Source organism: Esox lucius, chromosome 20 (genome assembly GCF_011004845.1).
Source record: "Esox lucius isolate fEsoLuc1 chromosome 20, fEsoLuc1.pri, whole genome shotgun sequence".
Lineage (NCBI taxonomy): Eukaryota > Metazoa > Chordata > Actinopteri > Esociformes > Esocidae > Esox > Esox lucius.
In genome coordinates this window covers 37,773,738-37,788,577 of record NC_047588.1, presented here as the reverse complement: position 1 = coordinate 37,788,577, position 14,840 = coordinate 37,773,738, and the positions used below count along the sequence as shown (strand labels likewise).

At 41.6% G+C, this 14,840-nt stretch overlaps 1 protein-coding gene across 1 annotated transcript; it reads right to left on the bottom strand.

The window, feature by feature from the left end:
- Positions 1-8,543: 8,543 nt before the first annotated feature.
- LOC105031508 (butyrophilin-like protein 10) lies at positions 8,544-14,792 on the bottom strand. The gene is made up of 5 exons (XM_020040789.2): positions 14,712-14,792; positions 13,273-13,641; positions 12,778-13,056; positions 9,267-9,357; positions 8,544-9,157 (listed from the first exon to the last, which is right to left on the bottom strand). The coding sequence occupies exons 1-4, from the start codon at positions 14,758-14,760 to the stop codon at positions 9,272-9,274; spliced, it is 783 nt and encodes a 260-aa protein (XP_019896348.1). The 5' UTR covers positions 14,761-14,792; the 3' UTR covers positions 8,544-9,157; positions 9,267-9,271.
- Between the last annotated feature and the right edge of the window lie 48 nt (positions 14,793-14,840).

Here is a 14,840-nt window from a genome sequence, read left to right as displayed (position 1 = left end):
CAGTATGGAGGTGTCAGTGAGGAGGGACTTAATAAACGGGTTGTTGGGGCTGATCACACCAAAGAAGAAAAAGGGTGTGAGGAAATCTGTGTTTCCCCTGGCGTTGGGGAGCAGGGCCTGGGTTAGAAGGGGAGTGCAGGTCAGTGCGGCATTGAGACAGGAAGAAGAGGAGGTAGGGGAATCGGGAGAAGAGGAGTGTGGGGAGATGTCCTCCCCCTGACTGCTCTCTGAGTTCGGTGCCACCAGCCAGTCAGCTGGCTGGCCCTACTTATACAGTGAGGGAGCTTTGTGAGTTTTTGGCTGACACTAAGGGTAAGATGTAGGTAGTTCTGGGGTCCCGTTTTCCTGACCGTGAGGTTTGTGAGGTCAGTGCAAAATGCAGTGAGGACTGAGGGCCTGAGTGTCCTGTCGCCATGGAAGCATTTCAGGTTGAGGAAATGGGTCATGCTGTTTTTGGGGGGGACCTCACTGCCGGGGATTGTTCCTGCTTATTTTTCCTCTCACTTCTCCTGTAGACTCTGCAGGTTGGCTCCCTTCATATAAATGGGGCCAGAGACCGGGGGAAGAGGGTTCTGATGGGGGAGTGTGTCAAACAGAAACATAGAAGTGCTGTTTTTGCAGGAGACCCACTCTGATGTTGTAAATGAGGTGGTATGGGGGCTCTGATGGAAGGGGGCACAGGTGCTGAGCCATGGTACCAACACCAGTGCTGGGGTGGCTGTGCGTTCTCCCATTGGTCCGGGAATCACTATTACTTCTTCAAAGGAGGTGCGTGGCGGCAGGTTGTTGGCTGTTAAGGCTGCTTACGTAAGGAGCTGGCGCTGAAAGATCAGGCTGAGGTGCTGGTTTCAGGGTGGGATTGGAACTGCGCAATTGATTGTGCAGATTTTCCATCAGGATATTTAACGTTCAAGGTAAATACATTATTTTCAAAGAAAAGAGAAATCTCTTCTCCACGCCTCTACCTGAACATTTCCAGCATTGGCAACATTTTAGTACTACAACACAATTTAAAGATAAGCAAGTAAAATAAATAATCTAATTGATATGGGAATTAAATTGATATAACTCACAGGATGTTAAGGGTCTGATGCTGATAGTGGTTGTCTGGGTTTCATTGAGGGTCGGGTTGTAGATACTACAGGTCATGTTCTGGATTCCTGTCCCATTCACTCGGCTGCTTATGTTGTAGGTTCTGGTTTCAGGATCCTGGCTGGTCTTGGTGTCTGCCTCCCCAGGATCTAGAGGTGTGTTATTGGTCATCCATGTCACCTGACCTTCAGGAAAGCCCCCCTGAGTGTTGCATTCAACTGTTGAGTCTGTAATGTTCACTGTTGGTTTCTGGTACCTAGCTGAACAGAGCATTGTTGGACAAAACCACAACGTCAGACACTGTAAGAGATGCAAAAATCATGCTAATTTTTGCTGAATATTCAGAAAGGACATGTTCCCCAAAGAACCCTGCCTTCTGTAGGAGGAGGCAGGAGGAGGCCCAACCACCTGGCCACCTCCTGCACCTGACAACCCCCAAATCCTCCCCTATGCTCACCCCCACAGCTACAACACACAACCTCAGCATGAGCCCCACAGGGCCCATTCTCATGCTCCCCTCCACACCTCACACATCTCCCCTCACACCGCGCTGCTACATGGCCCAACACTGAATAATCGTAGAGGAGCTGGCACAAACTCCCTCACCGTGAAACTCAGAAACACTGTTGGAACCTCTGTCGGCAACACCCCCCTCAGAGACCTTGAGAACCGAAAAGCTCTCACCTCTCTGCCCGTCCTTCCTACCAAACTATCATCTAGACTTACCTACCATACCCCCCCCCACACACACACACACACACATCCTTTACTCTCTTCTACAGACATCGATAATGGTACTCCAGAAATCACCCCCCCCCACACACACACACACATCCTTTACTCTCTTCTACAGACATCGATTATGGTACTCCAGAAATCACACCCCACACACACACACATCCTTTACTCTCTTCTACAGACATCGATAATGGTACTGCAGAAATCACACCCCTCAGTCTAGCAGCCTCTCCTGGGACGTTAGTATTTATCTTCTGCCCATTGAGTGTTTCCTTTAGCAATACCTGTCTCTGCTGATCCTGCCCCTTAAGGAAATAACAATCTGCCATTCCCTTTGAACCTAGATGAAGTCACCTCACCTATTACCTACTTTACAGCACTGATAAGACATTACAGCCCTGGTAATACGTTACAGCACTGGTAAGATTTTACAGCCCTGGTAAGGTGTTACAGCACTGGTAAGATTTTTACAGCCCTGGTAAGATTTTACAGCCCTGGTATGATTTTAAAGCCCTGGTAAGATTTTACAGCCCTGGTAAGACGTTACAGCACTGATAAGATTTTACAGCACTGGTAAGACGTTACAGCACTGATAAGATTTTACAGCCCTGGTAAGACGTTACAGCACTGATAAGATTTTACAGCACTGGTAAGACGTTACAGCACTGATAAGATTTTACAGCCCTGGTAAGACGTTACAGCACTGATAAGATTTTACAGCACTGGTAAGACTTCCCAACCCTGGTAAGACGTTACAGTCCTGGTAAAATGTTACAGTCCTGGTAAGACTTCACAGCCCTGGTAAGAAAGACCAGTTGTAAATGCGGGCCTGTGGACAAATCAAAACACCAACACCACTTTCCATTCCTCCACTTCCCCACTCACCTGGGTTCTCGATTTCCTCCCACTCTCCACACAGTCTGCTCAGTTACCCTGGCATCACTCCTAGCATCTTTACCTTTCTTCCTCTTTCCATTTCCTTCCCATTTGGAGTTTCTAACTCTGTCCCTTTCCCACCTCCATGCCGATCACAGGCCAACAAAGTCCTTGTTGTACCGCTGACACTAGTTAGCAATCCATCTATCAACTCATAATGTACACAGTACTACTTGATGTGCGTTCCAAGTTCAGCGCCTCGAACACACCGAACGTTGTAACAGATGTGACCTCCTTCCCAATCCCGTAATTCTCCCCAGTCTCGGTTCTTCCAGCTTATATAGGGAGACACAAGACGACCAAAGGGCCGGCAGGTGCAGGTAATTATGTGCGCGGCATCATAACACTGTCAGGGACCCTTCACATCCATGACAAACTGTTTGCCCTCCTCCCATCAGGCAGGCGGTACAGGTCTCTTCATTCGTGCACCAGCAGGTTCAGGAACAGTTTCTTTCCATCCACTGTAACCCTGCTGAAATCTGTGACCCATCACTAACAGCCAACCCTTAGTACCACTACTGAACTCTGTCACTGCCTTACAAAGTCTGATAAGGACATTTGCAGTTGTCTACAGGTAAGTGTCATTCCTGCTAATCCTTGCATTTTAGATCCACATGTTACCCTACATTACCCCTTCAATTTGCCTCGATTGCGAATTCAGAATGCCATTGAGAATTGCCACTTGCCACTGAATGCCAGAATGCCATTGAGAATTGCCACTTGTACCCGCACAACTATTTATCCCACTTGTACATACATTATACATAATACCTGTACATTTTTCTGTACATTTGTAAATGTTCTGCCCTCCTCTATTTGCCTCCACTGCATATTTAGAATTGCCATATGTATATTGCATTTGCATTAATGGCACATATATACATTCCACTTGTACATACATATATTTAATACTTGTAAATGTTCTGCCCTCTTCTATTTGCACTTCTGGTTAGATGCTAACTACATTTTATTGTACTCTACTTGTTCAATGACAATACATTTGAATCTAATCTAATTCTAATCGGAGTTTCCTGTGATAGCCAACCCCTTCACCAGGTGTCACCAGAGCCACATGAGCTGAGTTTGGCCAGAGATCCATCAAAGCACATTTTATAGAACAGTGGCCTTGGTTTCGGTTTTTACAAATGGAACTTCAACTGTATGTGTTAGATATTAATCAACAACTAAAAAGCATTTATATCCAAAGCAGTTAATTTACATAATGGAAATTATGAATGAAATGCTGATTCAAAACAGCATTAAATAGTCGGCCTTTCACGTCATTGCAGATTGATCACACTGGCTTCCCGTCTTCTGTAGCTATGTGACATGAATTAATGAACAGAAAATAATAGGGTGATCTTAGGTTACATCTCTGTGCCTGTGTCCTGCACCCCCCGAGACATTACAGAATGACTGGCCACAAAATAACGCAGTAGAGATGGTCAGTACAGGAGATCCTAACTTCTTGTTTGGACGATCAGTGTTAATAGAAGCAGAATTCCTTGGCAATGATCAGTGATAAACTGGTGATACAAGAGCACAATGGTAAATAGCATCTAGTGGTTTTAATGTGGTTGTGGAAGCATGCATGTAGATAACATCACCATAACCTAAAATGGACACAAATGTCATTTGTCTTTTATTTACTGAGGACAGACAAGCCCTGTTTTCTATAAAAGAACCTTATCTTGAATTTTAACATTGAACAGTAACGTGTTTTTTAAAATAGCCAGTGGCAAGTCCAACTTCCCTAATGCTTGGTCAGCAAGAGAGCAATTCGAAAGGTTTACCACTTAGAAAATTACCAGGGTACCAGGAAATTAGTGCAAGGGAAAGCACCTTGGTGATACATAAATGCAATGAGGAGAACAAGTATTTGATACACTGCCGATTTTGTAGGTTTTCCCACTTACAAAGCATGTAGAAGTCTGTAATGTATATCATAGGTACTCTTCAACTGTGAGAGTCTAAAACTAAAACTAAAATCCAGAAAATCACATTGTAGACGGGACAAGCAATGTATGATCAATACAAACCAGGGCTGCAATATTCTGGTATCCTTCATTTCTCAGAACAAGACAAGAGTTTCGGTTTTGTTTCTGAGGATTTTGAGCCTGTAATCGAACCCACAGACGCTGATGCTAAAGATGCTGAACTAGTCTTAAGGCCAGTTTAATTGCTTCTTTTAAAACAAGAGTTTTCAGTGGAACATAATTGCAAAAGGGTTTTCTAATGGTCAGTGGATTAGCAAACACTACAGTCATGGCCAAATGTTTTGAGAATGACACAAATATACATTTTCACGAAGTCTGCTGCCTCAGTGTCTTTAGATATTTTTGTCAGATGTTACCATGGTATACTGAAGTATTATTACAAGCATTTCATAAGTGTCAAAGGCTTTTATTGACAATTACATTAAGTTTATGGAAAGAATCAATGTTTGCTGTATTGACCCCTCTTTTTCAAGACCTCTGTAATCTGCCCTGGCATGCTGTCAATTAACTTCAGGACCACATCCTGACTGATGGCAGGCCATTCTAGCATAATCAGTGTTTGGAGTTTGTCAGAATTTGTGGGTCTTTGTTTGTCCACTCGCCTCTTGAGGACAGACCACACGTTCTCAATGGGATTAAGGTCTGGGGAGTTTCCTGACCATGGACCCAACATTTTGATGCTTTGTTCCCCGAGCCACTTATGGCAAGGTGCTCCATCATGCTGGAAAAGGCATTGTTCATCACCAAACTGTTCTTGGATTGTTGAGGGAAGTTTCTCTCTGAGGATATGTTGGTACCATTCTTTATTCATGGCTGTGTTCTTAGGCAAAATTGTGAGTGAGCCCACACCCTTGGCTGAGAAGCGACCCCACACATGAATGGTCTCAGGATGCTTCAGTCCTGTGTCATGTTGGCATGTGTTTACTAGCAGGTAACCATGGTTAACAGAGGGAGAACAATGATTCAAAGCACCACCCTCCTTTTAATTAATGCTTCCAGTCTGTTATTCTAACTCAATCTGCATGACAGAGTGATCTCCAGCCTTGTCCTTGTCAACACTCTCATCTGTGTTAATGAGAGAATCACTGACATGAAGTCAGCTGGTCCTTTTGTGGCAGGGCTGAAATGCATTGGAATTTTTTTTGGGGGGGTTAAGTTCATTTTCATGGCAAAGAAGGACTTTGTAATTAATTGCAATTCATCTAATCACTCTTCATAACATTCTGGAGTTTATGCAAATTGCCATCATAAGAACTGAGGCAGCAGACTATGTGAACATTTATATATGAGTCATTCTCAAAACCTTTGGCCACGACTGTATGTGCCATTGGAAGACAGGACTGATGTTCGCTGATAATGGGCCTCTGTACACCTAGGTATATATTCCATTAGATATTTCCAGTTACAACATTAGCAATGTCTACATGTTATTTCTGATCAATTTGACAAAACATGTTTTTCTCACAAAAACAAGGACATTTCTAAGTGAACCCAAACTTTTGAACTATAGTGTAAACATAAGCAGCTGAGTGAATGGGACAGGAAACCAGAACCTGACCTGTAGTATCCACAACCCGACCCTCAATGAAACCCAGACAACCACTATCAGCATCAGACCCATAACACCCTGTGAGTAATATCAATCTCAGGCTCATAACACCCTGTGAGTAATATCAATCTCAGGCTCATACATTTCTTTCGAAATGTATTTGTCTGACTATAGTCAATAAGTTCATATGAAAATCTGACCTAACATTCCTTTTTGTGTCAGAAAATGCAGATTTCCTTTAGGAGGGGGGTTTTCCCGAAAGTTGTCCTATTGATTATCAAGAGTTAGGTCCAATCCCAATGTCCCACACTAACCCCTAAGCCCTGAACCCTCACAGACTTAACTGACATCATTTGGTAAGTGATTGAGTGCAAGAGGCTGCAAGGGCTCAAAATGCTATAAACAGTAATGGGACAGCACTTTGCCACATTATCACGTTACCTTGACGATGCTAAAACATGTTTCACACTATTGTTGGTTTGGGACTTTTTATTTTACATTTTCTACTTTCTTCCCACCCAAGGCACTTGATTTATATGTCTTGCAGGCTCTTGCCCTACAGATTGGACAAGAGGTCATTGTCAATAGTAATCTATATTTGTTAATAATCAATGTACTATTTTGGTTAAAACAGCATCACACACAGTTCTGGCTAAATGAACCATCAGTGAGCTTTGTGTATATACTTCCATGTAAACTTTTTATTCTAACCATGTTAACGTCAAGGTTGGTTGCTCAATCCATGCTTGTTTAAGTCTATGAGTGTGGACATTGAAGACATTGAGATTGGGCCTAAGTGTTTGAAACTGCACAAACATGTAAAACAGGACAAATAACACGACAAATAGTGGTCCCATGCTCGCTAGTTTCCCCTAGTGGTTGCATGAGGTGTATGTCGTTCTCAATGACCTCCATTGGAGTTTCTCACTTAGAAAAACAGCATACAGTAAAATCAAATTACAATTTACAAGTTACAAAATAAACACAACACTGGGATCATACGGTTAATTACAGAGGAATTACATTGTTCACAATCATACATAACATTTGATTGATCTGAATCTGCTCTGTTTCAAACTCACCAGTACGTCTTCCCTATCTGTATCTAAGGTGTTCATCCACCTGCTGATGCTCTCTGTCTCTCGTTGCTCGCACTCTTGTACCCTAACACAGCACAGGAATACGATTGAGGAAGACACTGAAAGCTAATCTAGTGATATATCCAGAGTTGGGGAGTAACGAATGACAAGTAACTTTGTAATCCGTTACATGTAACGGATTACAAAACAGGCAAGCCTAGTTGAGCCGGCCCAAAATATAACGTGGTGCCATCTCGAGATTTGAACCCGGGTCAGCCACATGAAAGGCTGTGTCGTGAACCACTACACTATGGAACTTTACATTTCCTGCTTGTCAGTATAGCCTCTTTTCTCTATCCTTAACAAATCCTCTTTTGCCACTGGCTGTTTTAATAGCTAATTGGCCATTTGTGAATGACATTGATACAGTTATACTGACTAATGTTTCTTATTAAGTTTACCGCCACCACAAATAGCGTCTATATATGGCGTTTGCCACTGGCCGTTTTAACAGCGTATTAGCCAGTAATAAGCTTTACCGGTATCTACTAACTTACTGGAAAGTCACAAGAATTGAGAAATTGCTAGCAAGTCTGCCAAAGCTATTTCATTTCATGGCATAAGAACATACTTTTTTCTTTCATTCGTGAATTACATTTATACAATAACTATCAATAAAGGCGACAAAAACTAACTTTTTCATCAAGTGAAAAGATGAGATAATCGTGGAATCTACCAGAAATAATTTATAAATGTCAATAGATTCCAACTTCCACATGAGAGGCACTGTCCTTAACCACTACGCCACAGCATTACACGTATCAGCAGTCGCTACACTCCATTAAGGATTGTGCTAAACTGACTAACGTTTCTTATTAAGTTTAACTCCACCATAGCATCTATGAACTGTATTGCTTTTGCCAATGGCCATTTTAACAGCTTATTAGCCAATAATAGGCTTATTAGCAGAGGCATTTCTAGGCAATCTGGCGCCCTAGGCAAGATCTCTAAATGTTACCCCCCCAAAAAAATAAGCCAACTTCAAGGGAAATAACACTTCTTAATTTAATTTTTATAAACACAAAATAAATACAGGTGCAATAGCAGGTGTACAAAAAATTTCAACAATAAAGGAGAATCAACATAGTGCGCTGTTAGAAAAAATATAAATAAATAAAGACACAATAAAAACAACGTTTATTGATGTGCAATCAAATATTTAACGACAGGTGCATGAACTGGGTAAATAAAAAAGACACTCAAAATCGTATCCTGTGTGCTATTACAGCAGATGAAGGGCAGTTTCTGTCGTAAAACTGGACACGCCTCGATTTCCTTGCTGCAAAACTATCAGTGATATCGCCACTGGTGATACAATTTTGGCACCAATACTGATAGCTATATATCTAGATGAGGTAAGATCAGTTATTATTTGGTGATCATAAATAGCACCCAAGAGAATCTATGTTTAACAGACAGACTGACATTAGATTTCCTCCTTCCTGTCTGTCAGCTCCTGCTCCATCATCCCATCGAAACCTTTCTCCAAGTTCCCGTTTACCGGTGGCAGGTTCACCTGGGTCTAGTTTGTCCAACGTCACCTTCCCTATTCAAGTTCCTCCTACCCTGGTGTTTTGCGTCTCCTGTTCTTGGATGGCCCATGTAGTTTCTTTCATTAAAGAACCGTTGTTTGAACACCTCTGTCTCCGGTGTCCTCCAACCCAGGGACAATACAGAGGGTCAGGGACAGCAGGGCACCCTAATACCTGCAGTAACAGAAGGGCTTCCTCACTCACAATTCACAACATTATTAAACACGTTGGTCCCACTCTGAAGCTGAAATAACTAAGGTGTAGAAGAACAAATGAGACTCCCGTTGTCTACGGTGATGGTGAGATGGTGAGAAGGATTGACACGCCAACAGCACAAGCAATGGCCAGGATATTGGAGGAGTTTTCCCCTGTGTCTGTAAATAAACGTAGTGAAGACACATTAATATATTAAAAATAACACTTGGATGCAGTGATTAACTTTTCCTTCCTGATCCAACATAAAACATCTGAGTGGTGACAAATAAAATGTAGGAAGCTAATTTATGATCAAAAGAATGTTGCACTTCCAGGTGGCACAACAGTATAAGGCCATCCACTCCAATATAGGTTTGAACTGTGACTGTGCCACACGGCCGGGAGTCCAATCAGGCATTGCACATTGGTGTGGCCAATCACAGCTAATTTGTTTTTTTGAGAAACAGTGTGAAAAGGAGCAGAATTGCTTGGCAATGACATATCTCAGAGGAAGTGTTTTTACATTAAAAAAGGCCTGTGAACTTGACACATTGTTCAGTCTACACAGACAGTCCAGCCAATACCACAGGTGTGCACTTTGTCCTCATTAATAAGAAAAAAAACTTTGATATCCCAAAAACTAATGTCGCAACGGTCAACCAAGAGCGGTGAATCCACATGCAGTGCAAAATATACAACATATACAGTCATGGCCAAAAGTGTTGGCACCCCTGAAATCTTTCCAGAAAATCAAGTTGGACTTGTAACCTTGAGATTATTTTCCCACAATTTTGGTTCTCAAGTCCTCAGACAGTTCTGTTCTCCTCTTTCTGTTGTCCATGCTTAGTGTGGTCCACACAGACACACAATGCACAGACTAAGTCAACTTCTCTCCTTTTTATCTGCTTTCAGGTGTGATTTTTATATTGCCCACACCTGTTACTTGCCCCAGGTGAGTTTAAAGGAGCATCACATGCTTGAAACTATCTTATTTATCCACAATTTCAAAAGGGTGCCAATCATTTTGTCCAGCCCATCTTTGGGGTTTTGCGTGCAATTATGTCCAATTTTCTTTCTTTCCTTCTTTATTTTGTTTTGTTCCAATACACGCAAAGGGAATAAACATGTGTATAGCAAAACATGTGTTAATGCAATACTTTTCAGTGAGAAATACTCGATTTTCTGGAAAAATTTCAGGGGTGCCAACACGTTGCATTTTCCCCAGATTAGAGCTGTTCAAGGGAACAGACTGCACGTCACTAGTTAGCAAGCTATAAAAAGAAAGAAATATACTGTGATTTCAGATAACTAGTTGAATGTACAATCAGGCACTGTATTCTGTTACCAAGGCAGATAGACAGGGAAAGTTACAGATCAAACCACTTGGGCCAATTTGTCTGTTAATGGCTTGATTGATTGATAAACCTGATGGAAAGTTATAAACCATTCAGTAAGAAATAGTGGTTGCTAACCAGGCTCATCACTTTAAAATGTTTTGCATCTTTGACATGGCTTCCTATAAACAAAATACATTTCTGCCTGACATTTCTGTACCTCAGATATAACAAAGCATTTAAATTACAGTCAGAATCTAAAAATATTAGATATTCTTAATATGCCACTCTGTCAAATGTTTTGGGAGTGTAATGATTTACAATAAATTGATAGGTATTACTGTGTTCTTACAACACAAGAGGAAGTTCAATGAGCCTCGTTGGGTTTGTGCAGTGGTTGTTTCTGTCAAAGATGATTAATTACACGTATTCAATAGAGCGCACTAAACAATGGAAATACATGGTAAATACATATAGTCGAAGGCGAGATTGAGTTGGATTCTTAAAATGAACTTAATTAGGTTGCATGTATAATATAATAATATACTCTGAAATTAAGTTATGTAAATTCCCAATGTATATTAATTGTAATGTGCACAAAACTAATGTCAGCAAACTCAAAACAACATAAGCAAAACATGTATTTAATCAAAAAAGCCTCACCCAAATTCGCTTTTATCATGACCAAATATAAAACTCATGTTTTACTTATGTTCATTATTTGTCTTGTATTTTTAATTTGGCAGCTGGTTTTTGCAGTAAACCGTTACATGCGTGTGTCGTCACGTTGGTGTGATTGCGTGTGACTACATCAGTACATTTACATCAGCCATGACCACAAACAGATGATGTCAATAACACTGATAATCTCTTTATTGTGGTACTTCTCAATGGTGGGGGTGTATTAGGCAGCAAGTGAACATTCTGTCCTCAAAGATGATGGGTTAGAAGCAGGAAAAATGGGCAAGCGTAACGATCTGAGCGACTTTGACAAGGGCCAAATTTCAATGGCTAGACAACTGGGTTAGAGCATCTCCAAAACTGCAGCCCTTGTGGGGTGAACCCGGTCTGCAGTGGTCAGTACCTATCAAAAGTGGTCCAAGGAAGGAAAAGCAGTGAACCGGCGACAGGGTCATGGGCAGCCAAGTCTCATTGATACACATGGGGAGCGAAGGCTGGCCCATGTGCTCTGATCCAACACACAAGCTACTGTAGCTCAAATTGCAGAAGAAGTTAATGCTGGTACTGATAGAAAGGTGTCAGAAAACACAGTGCATCGCAGTTTGTTGCATATGAGGCTGCGTAGCCGCAGACCAGTCAGGGTGCCCATGCTAACCCCTGTCCACTGCCAAAAGCTCCTACAATGGCCACGTGAGCATCAGAACTGGACCACGTCTGATGAATCATGTTTTCTTTTACATCACGTGGATGGCCGGGTGCGTGTGCGTCGCTTACCTGGAGAACACATGGCACCAAGATGCACTATGGGAGGTACAGTGGAGGCAGTGTGATGCTTTGGGGCGATGTTCTGCTGGGAAACCTTGGGTCATGCCACTCATGTGGATGTTACTTTGACACGTACCACCTACATAATCATTGTTGCAGACCATGTGCACCCTTTCATGGCAACGGAATTCCCTGATGGCACTGGCCTCTTTCAGCAGGATAATCCGCCCTGCCACAAATAAAAATGGTTCAGGATCACTTTGAGGAACACAACAATGAGTTCAAGGTGTTGACTTGGCCTCCAAATCCCCCAGATCTCAATCCAATCGAGCATCTGTGGGATGTGCTGGACCAACAGGTCAGATCCATGGAGGCCCCACCTCGCAACTTACTGGACTTAAAGGATCTGCTGCTAACATCTTGGAGCCAGATACCACAGCACACCTTGAGAGGTCTAGTGGAGTCCACGCCTCGACAAGTCAAAGCTGTTTTGGTGGCAAACGAGGGACTAACACAATATTAGGCAGGTGGTCATAATGTTATGGCTTATCATGTATAATGAACATTCAACGTTAAGGTAAATTTTTCCATTTCATTTCATATAATTTTTTTCAATGAAAAGAGAAGTCTCTTCTCTAAGTCTAAGTCCATCTCCAGCAATGGCAACATTTTAGTACCACAACATAATTTAAAGATACACAAGTCAATTCTATTTGCTAACTGATATGGGATATAAATTATAGTAACTCACAGGATGTTATGGGTCTGAGATTGATATAACTCACAGGCTGTCATGGGTCTGAGATTGATATAACTCACAGGCTGTTATGGGTCTGATGCTGATAGTGGTTGTCTGGGTTTCATTGAGGGTCGGGTTGTGGATACTACAGGTCAGGTTCTGGATTCCTGTCCCATTCACTCGGCTGCTTATGTTGTAGGTTCTGGTTTCAGGATCCTGGCTGGTCTTGGTGTCTGCCTCCCCAGGATCTAGAGGTGTGTTATTGGTCATCCATGTCACCTGACCTTCAGGAAAGCCTCCCTGAGTGTTGCATTCAACTGTTGAGTCTGTAAGGTTCACTGTTGGTTTCTGGTACCTAGCTGAATGGAACAGTGTTGGACAAAACCAGAATGTCAGAGACCGAAAGAGATTGAAGATTCAAACTAATTCTTGCAGATCATTTAGAAAGGACATTTTCTATGAGGAACACTTGTGAGTTGTTTCTGAGTTTTGGTATCTATCAACAGGACCTTTATATTACACCCACCCACCAACATCAGACTGATCCAACCATACCTCTCCATGACATAACTCACCTGCTACATTTAAACTGAGTGTGCACACTTTCTCTGATCTATGATTTCTTATCAGAATGACAGTGGTCCTCATGTGATTGTCCAGGATGTTTACAGGGTTGAGCAGGAGTGACAGATTTCCAGAGGCCAAATGGTCAGAGTCAAATGTTGTCCTGTTTTTGTAATAAGGGTCTTGGTAATCATACACCTCCTGTCCCTTGTTAATTACATGCAGCACTTTGTCTTCTCGATCCTGCCACATTATGCGGGTTTTTGCTGAGTTGATGGGCAGAGCCAATTTGGAGAGAAAACAACACAGAAGGACAGGTTCTCCAACGACTCCCAGGACTTCCTCCACGTTGGCCGAAGTTACAACTGCAACACATAACACTGAGGAAAGAGTTAGTTGAGGCTACATCTACAATTACCGTATTAATGAAAAAGGTATTGTCTTTGTAGCACTTTCACAATAATGTGTGAAATAAATAAGGGTCAACAAAAATGTGATGATGCTTAAATAACTAGATGGCCCCTCAGGCCGTGGTGTGGGGAGTCATCCTTTTCATACAAAAGAGTTTCTGTACTTTGGAATCTTATAATGTGAGTCTCCAGTAAGGTGACATTTTCTCCTCAAGCTTTTACTGTTACTCTGGCGTCATCTTTTTTTAAATATGTAAACTTTAATGAAAGTCAATTGGAGTTTAAATCAGTGTCATCACTAGAGAAATTCCAACTACAACTGCAAAAGAAACACCAATATGTTATTATTAAATAGTTTGTTTGGATGCTGATTGATTAAAAGAAGGCAGTATTTCACTGTCCACATGTTTTCAGGTAATCGCTTTTAAGTGCAGTTATGTTTTTACGTTCTGACAATGGTATGCTGATAGAGATAACATACTGTACACAACTAAAAATCACACTGTCCATAACAATATTGTTGGGATTCTATTTCAATAGAAAGTCAGTAAATCAAATAAATAGAAAGTGTAATGTTTGAATGAAGTTGAACGTGTGAGTGAATCCAATAAGTGCTGCACTTCCTGCATGACATTGTTATGACTTCCCCTATATAACCATTTTCATATACCCATAGTGCATTAACCACATGATTCACAGCTCTGTGTAGAAAGTTTATAAATTGCTTTCTGTCCTGGTAAATGGTCGATATGCATTTACAAATCATCTTAATCAACAAACCAATATGCTGAATATACTCCCGCTGATAAAACGTAACTGTTGTCATGTGCTGGAGGCTAGTGAATAAGTATGAATCATAGACAGATAGACGAAAGTAGCAAGGTCTGACTTAAAAATCGACAGTGTTATTTTATCTATAATTACATCAATGATAACAAACAGGATGACTTAACAATGCATGCTTTGCTTTTTCTTATATGTTTACAGCACACAATCTCCAGATAAATCAATGAAGGATGAATTTAGGATTAAAAACTTACCAAAGAACACAGAAACCAAGGCACACACCCCATCCATTTTGAAATCCATTTGGAATGCAGGCAGGGTAGTTACTGATGAGATGGTCCAAATGTACCAGCTGCAACAAAAGGATTCCTCCGTGATAAGCA

What these genes read in the sequence shown, in the direction of transcription:
- LOC105031508 (XM_020040789.2), bottom strand. Translation starts at nt 14,760, where the DNA reads ATGGATTTCAAAATGGATGGGGTGTGTGCCTTGGTTTCTGTGTTCTTT. An exon ending in CTTGGTTTCTGTGTTCTTTG is followed by an intron (nt 13,642 to 14,711) that starts GTAAGTTTTTAA and finishes CTCTTTCCTCAG; the next exon opens with TGTTATGTGTTGCAGTTGTA. An exon ending in CATCAGACCCATAACAGCCT is followed by an intron (nt 9,358 to 12,777) that starts GTGAGTTATATC and finishes GTTTATTTACAG; the next exon opens with ACACAGGGGAAAACTCCTCC.